Consider the following 14,293-nt stretch of genomic DNA (forward strand, 5'->3'; position numbering starts at 1 on the left):
TCTATGTATACTCGATATGAGATGGGGACTCATAAAGATTTCTCCAAATTCGGGTTACTAAATTTTATGCATAAGTTGATTATCTTCCATCTATGTATACTCGATGTGAGATGGGGAGTCATAAAGATTTCTCCAAATTCGAGTTACTAAATTTTATGCATAAGTTGATTATCGGATTTTTCTCCCATTTTTGTTCATAAAATCCTAAATAATTAGTTCCTCATATTCTTTCTATTTAAAATCAATCAAAAGCCTAAAGAGAACACCAAGTTGTTCATTTTATGATGGCCGGGGAGTAGATTACAAACTAATGCCACTAGAGTATAAAGTTTTGGACAAAAATCTTTCAGAAGTGACTCAAAATTTCTAGTAAGGGTATAAAAGTAATTTTATAAAATCAATTTAAAAAAAAATTTAGGAGAAAAAAAAAAAGACAAAATAGTCGGATGAAGTAATAATGTTTTAGGGCCGTGGAGTATGAACTTTCATAGACCACAGGGCATCAGAGCACGTGGATTGGTGGGAAGAACGGCCCACCACCTGTTTGTATATTTCGGTCAATTTAAATTTTTATAATTTTACTTTTTTCTACATTATATTCTAATTGACTATTGTAACATATAATAAGAGTAAATATCAGTGGACATTCTCCGACTTTGGTGACATTATCACTTTTAGTCCTCACCTTTTAAATCAACCACTTCCAGTCCTCCTACTTTTTGTTTATAACCATCTATGGTTCTTTTGTTACATTTGGCCATCTAATGCCGTTTTCTCAAGGGCAATTCGGTCTGTTCATAAAATTATTTGACATACCCGAAAATCTGTAATTATTATCTAAATGTGTACTATGGGTGAAGTTTGCCTTGTGGTAAAGTGTACTAGCTAGCAAAGGATCACAAAGAGTTAAACAACCTAGGTTGCTCATAATTGACTGGCTCAAATCAAGAAGACTAATAAATAACGCTCACATGAAGTCAAACTTAAAACATTATGGTTGAATCAAGCTAATCGTTCAGCCAACTTGGTTGGGGGTTGCCCCCAAAAATAAAATTCTTACCCTTAAGTCGAGAGGTGTTAATATAAACCAACTCGAGTAATATCTTATCAAAATTTTTTGCAATAACTTCATAACTAACAAGAATAGTGTAATTTTATTTCTTCATATTTATATAACAGATAGCGTCACATTTTTAATGTACAGCAAAATATAATGTTACAAATCTTATTATCAAGCGGTGTAACTTTGTGAACTTACCTAAGATAATATTACGGATTGAATTCTCGACTCCTCACATGTATAGTATAGCGTAACATTAAATGTTCCTTTAATATTTTTGTTAGAAAAAAAAAACAAAAACAAAATGTCAACTTTTATTTATGTTTTCATTTAATGGTGCATGGGTCAAAAGCCCTTCTCTTTCTCCTTGAACATAAGAATATATTGAATCACAATTTAAATTTATTTGTACCATGCACCAAATAATTGGTGCCATGTATACCATAACTCATGCATACACATTAAAGATTCGTAATTCAAGTGACAAAAAATGGGGTTTTACAAAACTATCAAATCCGATTTTGAACGTTTTGAATGACATAATAAGCGTTGAGAGAGTTTTATTTTAAATAGTATCGGATAATAACTTAATTTTTAATTAAATAATAATTTAATATACGGTCATCCGGGATCGAAGGTAAAAGGTGCTTGCTAAATATTTTAATCTTTAGTAATTATCTGAAAGTGTGCATGGGATAAACTTTAATTTGTTATTGTGTAATAATCTACTTAATATGGTTATCACATATCAAAGCAAAAAAGAGTGTTGGCCAAATGTTTTAATCTTTAGTCACTACGCGCAAGCAGAGGGTATACACGGGATAAATCATATTCTTGTGCAATAGACAGTAAATCACACAGAAAAAATAAATAGCACAATAAATTTTGAACAACGAGTTGAGCTCAATCAAAAAAATATTTGAATTCAAGTTATGTTTCATCTATTTTTTTTTTCTTTTCGTAGCCTTCAATCTTGAGCCCTATAACCACCGGTCAAGGAGTGATGTGGACTGCGTACTACTATTGGTTGAGACTTGAGAGATGATGGATTGAATGATAAAGGGCCTTGTTAATGAAGATTAGTATATATTAGTGGACCAACTAATAATAATAATTATTAGTATTATTATAATATACTATGATGCTTTACTTAAGCCATAATTATAAGAGGAAACATAGAACTTTAATTTAAATAAAGGGAGGTGAGGAATATTTATTGGAAGGGGGCATCAATTGAAGAGATTATTGCTTGGATTTAATTAATTAATAATGGTATCTTTAGGGATACAATTGTTCACAATTAGCATTCAATTCATTAAAAAACAAACACACAATTTAATTTCTGATTAGTGCGTCTCAACTGTTTACTAGCTACCTTTTGTTAATTAGCTAAAATATAAATACATAAAGATAATATTATTTAGATTATTTAATTTGGTGTTACATTTGATTTAATCTATCATGGCATATTAACCATACATATTGTTTGCTTATCATAAAATTATGCACAAGTATTCCACTTTAGTAACGATAAGATAAAACTATTTTATTTTATTTTATTTTTACAAAACATGTACTTTGGCATACGAAACACTGTCCAGGGTTTTATTAGTTTTTTTTTTTTTTTTACATTAGCCTAAATCCCAAAGTTTCACTAATATAATAATATATTTTTTATTTCTTAGTGATGAAGAAACTTATAACCACTACTCAATAATGTGTACTGGTTAAACTCTGCTCCAATATAATAGCTCACAGTTTCAATTCACCAATGTTCTTTTGGGTAACGAATGTGCATTGGGGTGATATACTCTGCTCCAATATAAAAGCTCAGAGTTTCAATTCACCAATATCTGTTCGTAATGAATGTGCATTGGGATGATATAAATCACGATGACTCAATGGCTCGGTAGATATATCTAACGAATATGCATTGGAATAATATAAATCACGATGACTCAATGGCTCAGTAGATATTGCCAAATGTCAGTGCTCACAAGAGATCTGTCCATTTTGAACATAATTTCACACTGTCGTTGGCAAGGTTCGAACATTTATCTCTTCTCCCAAATAGTGCCTATTGAATTATTGAGTTAAGTTCGTGTCGCACAATTTTGATTATTTGATTCCGTGCAATGATTGTAAAATGGGAGAGGATAAGGGAAGGGAATGAATGTGGTTATTTATGTGGCACGTCCCTATATCCTCCGTCGATCGTTTGATCTTCATTTGTTTTTACATATATATGCATATATATATACACTAATAAAACATTAACAACAACAATAATACAGCCTTTGGAATTTTTGTGCTGTCTGATCTAGCTAGCTAGCATTCTGGAGAACCATCATCCACGTTTTTAGCGAGCTGTCGTTTCCATTTAATGGCACAAATTGTCTTTAAGTGGTCACTAATAATCATGCTTGCCCTAGCTAGCTAGGATTAGAAAACAAGATATATAGACAATATATATATTAGAAATCCATGTGCAGTTCAGTTCGTTACAGGGGTGAAGTTTGGAAAGAATGACAAGGAATCGAGTCTCATCCGCGGCAATGTAGCAATAACCCCTCAAAGTGAGAAGGGCTCATTGTGCGCAGTAAGCAAAAATTTAGCCTCTGATTAAGCTGAGTTACCATGATTTACATCTTCCCAGATGCTCAGTCGGACCGGGATCTTTGTGATTGGGCCGGGGATTCAACCTTTTGGGAAGAATATATATATATATATATATATATATATATATATATATATATATATATATATATATATATATATTAGAAATAATACATGACATCTCTAGTAAAAGTAATTGTTGGCGTGGTGGTGGTTTTGTACTTTTCTAGGTTTTTTTTTTTTTTTTTTTTTTTTTTTTAACTTGTTACTATTCAATCAAGTACGATTGACAAATGAATCCACAACACGCTCAATTACTCTACAAATAATGAAACCAAAATCATATCTCTAAAATTTTGTAATGATATGATGTTGAATGATGAATTTTCACATTGTATAAATTAGGTGTATTTATAAATTGCAACCTATATATAATGGAGTTTGGTTGGACAAGTACTTTATTTTATATTATTATTAGATATATTTTATTTCAATTGTCTTGTAGGCTTGCTAAAGCGCATAGCCGCTAACCAAATATGCGCTACGAGTGAAGCTCCATCCTTGTGATCCTAACTTGTAAAAGACCACAAGAAACTAACCCAACTTAGGTTACTCATAGTTATATGCGCTCTAGGTAAAACCTCCTCCTTGTGACCCTAGTCGATAAAAGACCACAAGGGGATAAACTAGCCTATGCGGTCCATAATTGACAACTCAAATTGAGAAGGTCAAGGCCAATAAAATTCTACAAGGAATTGATCGAATTTAGAAACTTGTAATTACCAAGCCAATTATCTAACCAACTAGGGTTGCCCAAGATTAGTATAACTTATCCTCATCTTAAAAGCAACACATTCAAACTCTCAAAAGTATATAGAAAAATTAAATGAATAATGTTTTCTTTTTCTATTTATAGGAAGGGGATACACTATTACATCAAATGTTTCCACTCAGGCTCAAACCTATCACCTCCCACATAAAAGGGTACCATTGGACTACAAGGTCATGAATAATGTTAGGTTAGTGAAAAATAAATATTTAGTTTGGCACATAACTAGGTCAGTAAAATATATATAATGAATTCTAGTGGATGAGGGTGCCAGTATGCTATATATATATATATATATATATATATATATATATATATATATATATTGGTTCCAATAATCATGAACCTAATCCAAAGTCTCATGAGAATAATGGTGCCCATATGATGTATTTGGGTAATTTTATTAAATAAATTAATAAATATAATTGGTGACTAAAATAATAAAAACAAAACAATATAATGGCAGACAGTATGATGCATAGCTGAGGTTGCCCCTCTATGGTGAGACAACCTAAAATGAGGGCATGGTTTCAATCACTGCCACAATTCTTGGCATCCATAACAATAATCAGCCTCCAAGTAGTGTATTTATCTTTTTGTTTTTTAAAAAAATTCTTAAATAATATTATATATACATATCAAATATTTTGTATTAACTTATAAATTATATTGAAAGTTTGGGTATTGAATTATTGATTTTTTAAAATTTATGAGGTATGAATGAGATTATGTGACTTCCTTCTCTTTAATTAAAGCTTTCAAGTTTAATCTTTAAAACACATTAGGAAGTGCTTTGTCATTCAACCCGACACCCTGACTATGGAACGAAACCTCTAGTCAATTAAAAAAAAAAATCCTTAAAGACGCGATGAATCTATTCTTTTGATAAAAAAAAGAAAAATTATATTAAGTTTATAATATACCTTAAAATATTATTAAGCTTTCATTAGTTACGTTGTATAGAACTCCTCGCCTCTTTTATATTTTAAACCTTTACCATGGTTATTTTGTATCTTTTAACATGAGATTATCTTATGAGAAATAAAAGTAAATCTTGTTCGTTCATCACGAGATATTGAAGTTAATGAGATTTATATTTAAATTTTTTTAAAAAAATTATAATTTTTGTAAACATATACTCCCTTTGTCCCATTTTATCGTCATATGTACTATTTCTTCTTTACTTGTTTACTATTCATGGGTCCCTCTATACATTTTTTTATTTGTTTACGAGCATTGTTTAAATCTGGGGCAAGCCCAATTATGTTGGTCGGTTAGCTAGTTTGGTAACCATGAGGTTTCAAGTTTGACTCCCCGTGAGGTTGGTTTATTGACCTTCTTAATTTGAGCCGGTCAACTATGGACAACTTAGGTCGGTTTACCTTCTTGTGGTCATTTGTCAGATAGGGTCACAAGGTGGGTTTCTAGAGCATACATTGGCAATTACAATTCAAGGGTGTGCACTATGTAAACTAAGTTATTGTATAATATTTTGCAAATCACACTAGAAAAACCTTGTGCAATGGGTTTAGCCCTGAGAGTGTTGACAAGAATCAAATTTATAACATTCATGTTTGAGAATCAAACTAGGCCACCCCTATTAGGCCAAAGTCTATTTTTTTTCTTTTTTTTTTTTTTTTGTGTGATGAGGGAAACGTAATGTCACTACTCAAGGGTGTGCACTCGACAATTTTTTTTAATTTTTTTTTTTTTTGCAAATTGCTCACTCTGGGCTTTAATAAACAAAATGTCAATTTAGTCTTCAGATGATTATTAGACACTGTCAAGTATCATTTCCAACATAGAAGGCATCTTAGGATTTTTTAAGGTTTAAATTAGACTTTTGATGATCACATTGAATTATGATGACATGGGAATCATAGTGTCAAATATGGTACCAAACAAGAAGTCAGCAACTTATTTAATCCATATGACTAGTTTAACATTAAATACTTTCAAAAAAAAAAAGTTTAACATTAAATATTAGGGAAAAAAAATTATCTTTGAAGTTTTACTCTCATTTTTTATTTTCAAGTATTTTTTTTTAATATGTTGAACAAACATAACATTTGGTGTTTCTAAAAGTTAAAGATAGGATAATTGAACTAACACAACCAAGTTGGTTAGACGGTTGGTTTGAATTTTATGAACAGAATATTAGAGCTTCAGATTTTCTTCAATCCATCTACCAAATCTGTATCAAGAAGCATAATTATGCAAATATCCAGAAATTGCACCAAAGTGCTCAAAGATAAACACAATAAAGTGCTCTCAAATAAGGCCAAATTGACATCAAACATGTGAAGTTCAAGCCACAGATATCATATCCCATTATTTATAACACCTCGAAGAAAATAAGAAAATCTCGGTATCAAAGCTCGAGCTATTATAAAAGTAATTGAGCAACTTTAGAGAAGAGAGATGATTGTATTCAATCTTCACCTACAACTAGACCTCTATCTATAGCCTCGCAAGAATAAGCGGAAAAAGAGAAAACCAAATGGCTATGGGGAGTAAGTTATGAATATGGAAGAGTAACATATGAAGATGTATAATTCAAATAGGTATTCACAATTAAATGAAATTATGCATAATAAGAGACACATAATATATAATCCGCTTTCCTTGGAAGACAAAATGAAGCTCTCCCTGTTACCACTCACCACTTTCAAAGGTTGATCCTCAAAAGAACTCAAATGACTTGGCGTTTTCAAAATGGAGTAGAAATGATCCACCCAGAACGAGCTCTACTTGAAAAGGAAGTTGGAACTACTCTAAACGCTCTTCTCTCTTGCGTTTACTTGCATTAGAAGGCTTCAGACTAGTACGTCGTTTCTTAAATTTTTCTGATTCAACACTCTCTTTCAATTTCTCCAATGCTGAAAACAGAAGTAAATTGTAAGGCAAGACTATCTAGTCTTGAGCTTAAAAGGTTGATACAATACTTTTATGCATAAATGTCTTCTATCCTTTGAATTAACAAAAAACAAAAAAAAAAAAAAAAAAAACAAAACAAAACAAAACAGAAAGTATAGAAATATCTGTGTTTTGTTTCATACTTTCATGGTCTGATAAATATAAAAGCACCAGCTCAACTACTAAACATTATCCATGACCAAAAATACTAAATAAGGATCAAAGAAATATAACTATAAAGTTGGGATCCAAATGCGCTATACATAAAATAAAGTGATTTAATCATTTCCAGCCTATTCGGCAAATTATACCATGGACTAGGGTCTACCTTGCGTTGTAGACCCTGGTCCAAAAATAACCTTCAAATTATGTATCTATAATTGACACATTCTGTACCTACAGTTGAAAGTTTCTGTACTTGTAGCTATCATATTATGTGTCAGCAATTATCAAGTTATTTGTTTACATGTACAGAAACGGTTAACTGTAGTACATAATGTGTTAACTGAAGGTACATAATTTTTGTATCAGAGTTCACAATGCAATATGAACCCTGGTCGATGGTATAACACATAAGGGAAAAGATCACCTGACGTATAGATGGGGCGAAGCGACTCTACTGCTTGTGATTCAATAGGATGAGCTGTACAAGAGTTGTTGTCAACTTTTTGTAACATTTTCTTAAATTTCTTGACCTGAAATAACACAGATTGGTCAATTTCATGTGTATTTAGTGCTCACTTAACTAGATTCTTTCTGTCCAAAAATTATAACTACAAAAAACAAAGCAATATTCAACTCACAATGAGATCACTAAAAAGGAAGAGGAAGAATAAAATAAGTAGCCACAATAATAAGCCAAGTACAAACTTGAAATGAAATCCATAGTTAAAGCCTTAAAGGGTCAAGAAGCCTAGGCTATCCACATCAGATTTGGTGAGTTTCCTATTTCGAGTGGGGTTGAACTTGGGGGCTTTCCTAGGCTATTCACATCAGATTTGGCTTCTAAAACCTATTCCCAACATTCGAAAGAGTCTAAAAACAATTCCAATATCTTTTCCAATGGCCATGGACATGTTTACTGTTGAAGTGGAAACGGATGTGTAAAAAGTTTTAAACTAAACACTCGCAATAGATTTGAATCTGATTCCTGAGCTCAAAAATAGTCAATCAAAAGCCTCCTTAGTATTTAATGCAACATGGGTTACAAAAATCCTAATCCTTGCAATCATATAAAGAGATAACATACCTCATCCTTACGCAACAATGTGAAGCAATAACCAGTTTGACCAGCTCTTGCAGTTCGACCAGCTCGATGTATATAGGTCTTAATATATGCAGGCATATCATAATTAATGACATTTCTCACCCCTTCGACATCCATTCCACGTGTCATAGCATCAGAGGAAATAAGTACTTGAACTTCCCCATCCCGGAAGGCTCTCAGTGTCTTGCTGCCAAAAACATATTTTCATGATAAGAATGTGAGATTGCAGTTAGGTTAAGTCACAATTCAGTATGGAGGGAAATAAAGAAAATAGCTTAAAACAAAGGGGGCATGTCTACAACCTCCTTAATGACTGTCGTTGAAGACGTGAGTACTCCTTGATCTGAATTTGTAAATCGCCAAAAAAGTTCAGTAAGGTGCATAATCTATGAGTTGACTCCACAGACGAAGTGAAGACAATGGACTTCTCCCCTTTCAAAGCTTGAAGAAGTGCAATCAAGTATAATGGTTTCAGTTTTGATTCACATATCTGTTCAAAAATAAGAATGTTAGCCATAAATAGTACTCATAAAAAACATAGTTTCTTGGTAAGAATGCAATTGTGCAATAACTGTTATGGGATGTGTCTTGGTCAAATGCCTGACTCTACCAGCTACAAGTAGGCTGGTTCTTGTTTAGAGAATTCTCACATTCTTTCACTACTTTTGCAATTCTACGCCTTTCAGCCAATAGCCAATTTAAGATTCAATTCAAGAGTCTTTCGAAATTTGAAAAATTGTATAAGAAATTACTACTCTTATTCCAAAAGTAACCTACCACTTTAAAAGACTTTAGCTGTTCAGGGAGCTTATAGCGCATCTCTCCAGTTGTCAGGAACAAAGGATGATGAAGGTCAAGCTGAGCAAGTTTGCCGGGGTCTTGGGTAAGTGTTGCAGACAAGACCATCTTCACAAGCCTGGGGCAAGATTTACCCTTGAACCCTCTTTCAACACCACTGCATGAATTTAAATAAATAGATTCAAACACAAAAGCATAGTTGAAATTCAGAACAACTTCATCATTTATGGATTATACTAAAAGTTATGCTAGAAAGCAAATTAATGTTTTATTTATGCATTAAATTTCATAAGGTCTGAATTCATCCAATTACAATTGAAAAGTTAAAAACTTAGAAGAACTGTGCCTTATATTCTAACTTGTTCATCCTAATCAGATCTCATAATCATTCATAGCACTTCAATCAAGAATTGTCTTCAAGGACTTACAATCTCCGAATTGTCTTCAAAGAACTAAAAGCAGAAGGAGAAAAACTGTCAGAAGGAAAGAGCATGTCACAGGGACGGGTCAATTGGAGGACAGTAGGCAGCCATGATTGATATGCCTCTCTAAGTAACCGATCTGTTTCATCAACAACCTGAAATAATGCCATGCCAGGTGAAACTGACTAAATATGTAATAAAAAATATGATGCGGAAGTGGAAATGAGTGTGGTCATCTATCCAAAATGTCTTACTTGCAAAGCTTATCTTCTAATAAACATTTTGATAGTTCAACAGCAGAGCCATGTCATAGCAATTAATCACAGTTAAGGTACACGTTGACTGCTGTCATGAGGTAGCATGGCAAAACTGACTACGCATACTAAAAGAGCATTTGCTACAAATAATAAGACTAGTAATGAGAATGATGTCGGTTTGCAGAAGGATAGTGATGAAATAAGAAGAACATATGCAAAGGGGTATTGATGAAATAAGGAAAATGTTAGACCAAGTCTTAGCTTAATTGCATTAACAAATAAGCAATTGCCAAAAATGTGGACACACCAGCATGATATACGTAAATTATTCAGATTTCAGAAAACCATTATCCATTAGTATATTTCATAACTAATGCAAATTTACAGACTGCTTAAAAAGGGAAAAGAGTGGTATCTGTTTTGCAAGCTTCACATTAGAAACAAGAAGGCAAGAGAAAAGAAAAGACGCAACAGCCTTCAAAATAAAAACTAAAGAAATTTGCTGCTTACAAGATAACATAAATGCTCAAGGGTAAAGCCCTTGGTGTTGTTAATGTGGTCCATCAGCCTTCCCGGTGTTGCCACAAGTATGTCTACAGCACTCTGTAACTCCCAAGAAAAATCTTCGGGATCATAACACATGCCTGACTCAAGCTTTGGTTTCTTTATAAGCTGTGAGATTTCATCAGCAATGGAAGATTGCCCAACTGCCAACCCCACACGTAAATTTACTGCAGGTGCAAGAGTCTCAAAGACTTCCTTAACCTGAAAATGGAATTATAACTGGTAGTTAAAATATGCCTTAAAGTTTATAAATGTTCTCTGCAATTGAACATCTAAAATGCTCAATTTGAATTTTAATGAAATTGATTTTTGGAAATGGCACTTGAATCAGCATAATTGATTAAATTGCCTCAATGTAGATAAAAATATCATTTAGGCAATTGAGATCATTTACTTCTATACTATGATTGTGGGGTTATGACTGCAATCATTTCAGATTAGCAAAAAATTATGACATCATCCATAAATCTAGACCAGAACTCTATCTGTTCCATCTAGAAGTGGTGATATACGGTGATTCACTATATGAATTATGATGAAACAGAGTATTCATGGTCAAAATGTTATAACCAGCTATATCAGCAAATATAATTACTCTACCAAATCTAGCCCTTCTTAAGTATCAACACCATGTAGCCTTCTGCAAAAATATTCATACATTTTAAAACAAGTTACCCACTGTTGCCAGTCCTTTCCAAACTGAGATTATGAAAGCAAAACACAAAAGGGCAGTAAATCTGAAACCTATAGGCCCTTAGTGCATGTTTAATATGGTATTATGGTCTGATATGAGATATAGACATATAGTTCAGTTTACCTCCTGTAGCAGGCACTGACAATTTTAGACCTATACTCACTTTTGTTACCAAGGTGGGCCTGAGGAACCTATGAAATAGCATTCTGTAAAACCTTCTACATTATATATAAAAACTTACTCCGTATTATTTACCTTTATATAATTGTACATGACTTCTAGATTGCAAAAGTACATGAATACTATTGTTAATTCCCAAAGAAAATGAGCAAAATGGCCTTCATGAGAGGCATGTACACTGCAACAGGTCAAGAGAAAGAGAAAAAAAAAAAATTGTATACAAGACATGGAAATACTTGCAACTCAAGCATTAAATAGAATTATAAGCAAAAGAAGCATGATTTAATAACCTGCAGGGCCAAGTCACGAGTCGGCAACACCACCAATGCTCGGAGACATTTTACAGTACGATTTGAAAGCATCTGCACAATTGGCAATGCATAGGAAAGAGTTTTCCCACTCCCAGTAGGTGAATTTATACAAAGGTCTCGCTCAAAAGAGCCAGGTCCAATCGTCTCTTGCCAAACTGAAACTTGTACTGGAAAGAGGGACGTAATCCCCATATTTTTCAAAGCTGCCTCCAACCTAGTGAAGTAGTTATTGAAAATGAAGCATTGATTTGTAAGAAAGAGAGACGAAGGTGAGCCAAAATATTCAGCAATTAAATAAATAAACAACATAGCTAATAGTAATTGAATGAATATCCATCAAGAGTGGCATGTAAAGCATCCAAAGGTAGGGATCCAGAAAACTTCTGTCCTCCCAGCATGGCATAATAGTGATCAAAATTCTGTACCCATTTACCTTTTAAACTATAGTAACAAACTATAAAGGCACGATTATAAAAGTGGTATGTGGCTATGATTAACCATTTTTATTTAAAGTTGTGAATCAGTGATACCATTTTGAAGTAGTAACTTTAAGGAGTGTTTGTCAAACAGTAAAACTAAAATAAAAGATTAGCGCTAGACAGCTCAATTATCTTCAAAATCTATTTTTTTGGGGTCACAATTGGGGCACATGGATGGATTAAGTATCTAATAATAACAATAATAAGGATGAGGACGAAGACGAGGGTGCTCCAGGGGTGGACTACAGTTAAGGAGACATGCAATTACAATTTACAAGTGTGGCAAAGTGTTCCCAAATCCAGCACAGTATGCTGCCATTCATTATCTTGCATCTACTTCACACGTCTGGGCTATCGTGATGTGCATTAAAATAGAGCAAGTTTCCCCGATTCCAACATCTAATGCACGTATTATGTATTCTTTCAGGTCTTGTATTTTCAAGTTTAAAACTAAAATCTCCAACAATCTATTCAACCCCTTGGATATTCTTGTTTCCATTCAAATGGGATAAGCATTTCCAAGCCCATCACATAATGCACTTTCATTGCTTTCAGTGGGAATAAACATTATACAATGAAAATACATTTGATTTAAAGGAGAATTAAGAACTTTTCTGGTTAAATACAGTAATTTCAAGTCAGTTTGAGATAAAAATGTTCAAAACTGACTAGGGACACATTTAAAATTACAAATTGGCAAAGCTAGTAAGTCGAAAGTATAAGTGCAAAATGCAAATAAATTGAAGCTAAAGTGCAATTAAAAAAGCTAAGCATGCAAAATGCAAATAAATTGAAGCTAAAGTATCACGCATTTAAGTGCAGAACAAAGATAGTGTTTTCTACCTCAGGTCAAGAAAAGGGAGATGGTTGAGAGGGCATTCATCAATGACAGAGATATCAACTGGGTTTCTCATCCATGGCACCACTGGCACCCTATTCTTCTCACTTTTCTTCTTTTGCTCCGTTGCTTCCTCCATATCAACCACCAATTTCTCACTTCTCAGTTGGAGTTTTCAACAATCACGAAGCAACCACTTTCCAACCTCTCTCTCTCTCTCTCTCTCTCTCTCTCTCTCTGCAAAAATATTTCCACACACAGTGTATACGAATATGAACTTTGCGGAAGCAGCGGCGCGGGAGAGTCGGGTCGGGCTGCCGTTATTTTGCTGCCAAATTGACGGATTTTAATTACACCATTCAATTTCTGACGGGGAATACTGGCGTTTAGGGTTTTATGTGTTTAGATTTTAGAATTTTAAAGCTTGTTTATTACTGAAATACTGCATTTTCAAAAGTGATTTTATTGGCATATCGGTATATTACTCAATGTTGAAAAAATAGTTAGGCGATTGTGGACCGCTTAGAACGTCTAGGCGGGCGCTTAGGAGGCCGACCGCCTAGCGCCTAGACGCCGATTAGTCGGTGCCTAGGCGCACTGATATTACTCCGTATATTATATATTATATTTGTAACTAGGACTATATCATAAACTTCATAAAATGGTCAAATATTTATAAGTAAATTGAGTCAATATAACATCAAAATTCAACACCAAATATTTCACCCGTCTAAGAAACTCAATTCAAACTCAATAGGTAATGTTCAACTAAATCGAGTCAACATAAGCTTTTCAAAATAAAAAATCGAGTCAACATAAATTCAAAAGTCAACACCAAACTATTCACGGATAGGGCTGTTAACGAACCGAACATAAACGAACGGAGGTTGTTCGTGTTCGTTTGTTAAGGTTTTTAAATGTCTTGTTCGTGTTCTTTGGTTAAGCATTCATTAGTGTTCGTTAACATTCGCAAACACGTTCACAAACGTGTTCGTTAACGTTCGTGAACACGTTCGCGAATGTGTTCATTAATGTTAACAAACACGTTCGCAAACATGTTCA

The 14,293-nt window shown here is 33.3% G+C and overlaps 1 protein-coding gene across 1 annotated transcript; it reads right to left on the reverse strand.

Annotated features, from left to right (window-relative positions):
- Positions 1-6,774: 6,774 nt before the first annotated feature.
- LOC109176105 (DEAD-box ATP-dependent RNA helicase 1) lies at positions 6,775-13,620 on the reverse strand. Its single transcript, XM_019325534.1, has 9 exons — positions 13,237-13,620; positions 11,894-12,128; positions 10,676-10,930; positions 9,915-10,063; positions 9,466-9,643; positions 8,991-9,178; positions 8,671-8,875; positions 8,011-8,116; positions 6,775-7,384 (listed from the first exon to the last, which is right to left on the reverse strand). The coding sequence occupies exons 1-9, from the start codon at positions 13,368-13,370 to the stop codon at positions 7,275-7,277; spliced, it is 1,560 nt and encodes a 519-aa protein (XP_019181079.1). The 5' UTR covers positions 13,371-13,620; the 3' UTR covers positions 6,775-7,274.
- Positions 13,621-14,293: the final 673 nt, after the last annotated feature.

Source organism: Ipomoea nil, unplaced genomic scaffold (assembly GCF_001879475.1).
Source record: "Ipomoea nil cultivar Tokyo-kokei standard unplaced genomic scaffold, Asagao_1.1 scaffold0688, whole genome shotgun sequence".
Lineage (NCBI taxonomy): Eukaryota > Viridiplantae > Streptophyta > Magnoliopsida > Solanales > Convolvulaceae > Ipomoea > Ipomoea nil.

Bases quoted from the DNA above. Each gene is read 5' to 3' on its own strand.
- LOC109176105 (XM_019325534.1), bottom strand. From the start codon at position 13,370: ATGGAGGAAGCAACGGAGCAAAAGAAGAAAAGTGAGAAGAATAGGGTG. The intron at 10,931-11,893 runs GTTATTAAATCA...TTCCATTTTCAG, and splicing joins CTCGTGACTTGGCCCTGCAG to GTTAAGGAAGTCTTTGAGAC. The intron at 8,876-8,990 runs GTTGTAGACATG...TGTTTTTGGCAG, and splicing joins CAACGACAGTCATTAAGGAG to CAAGACACTGAGAGCCTTCC.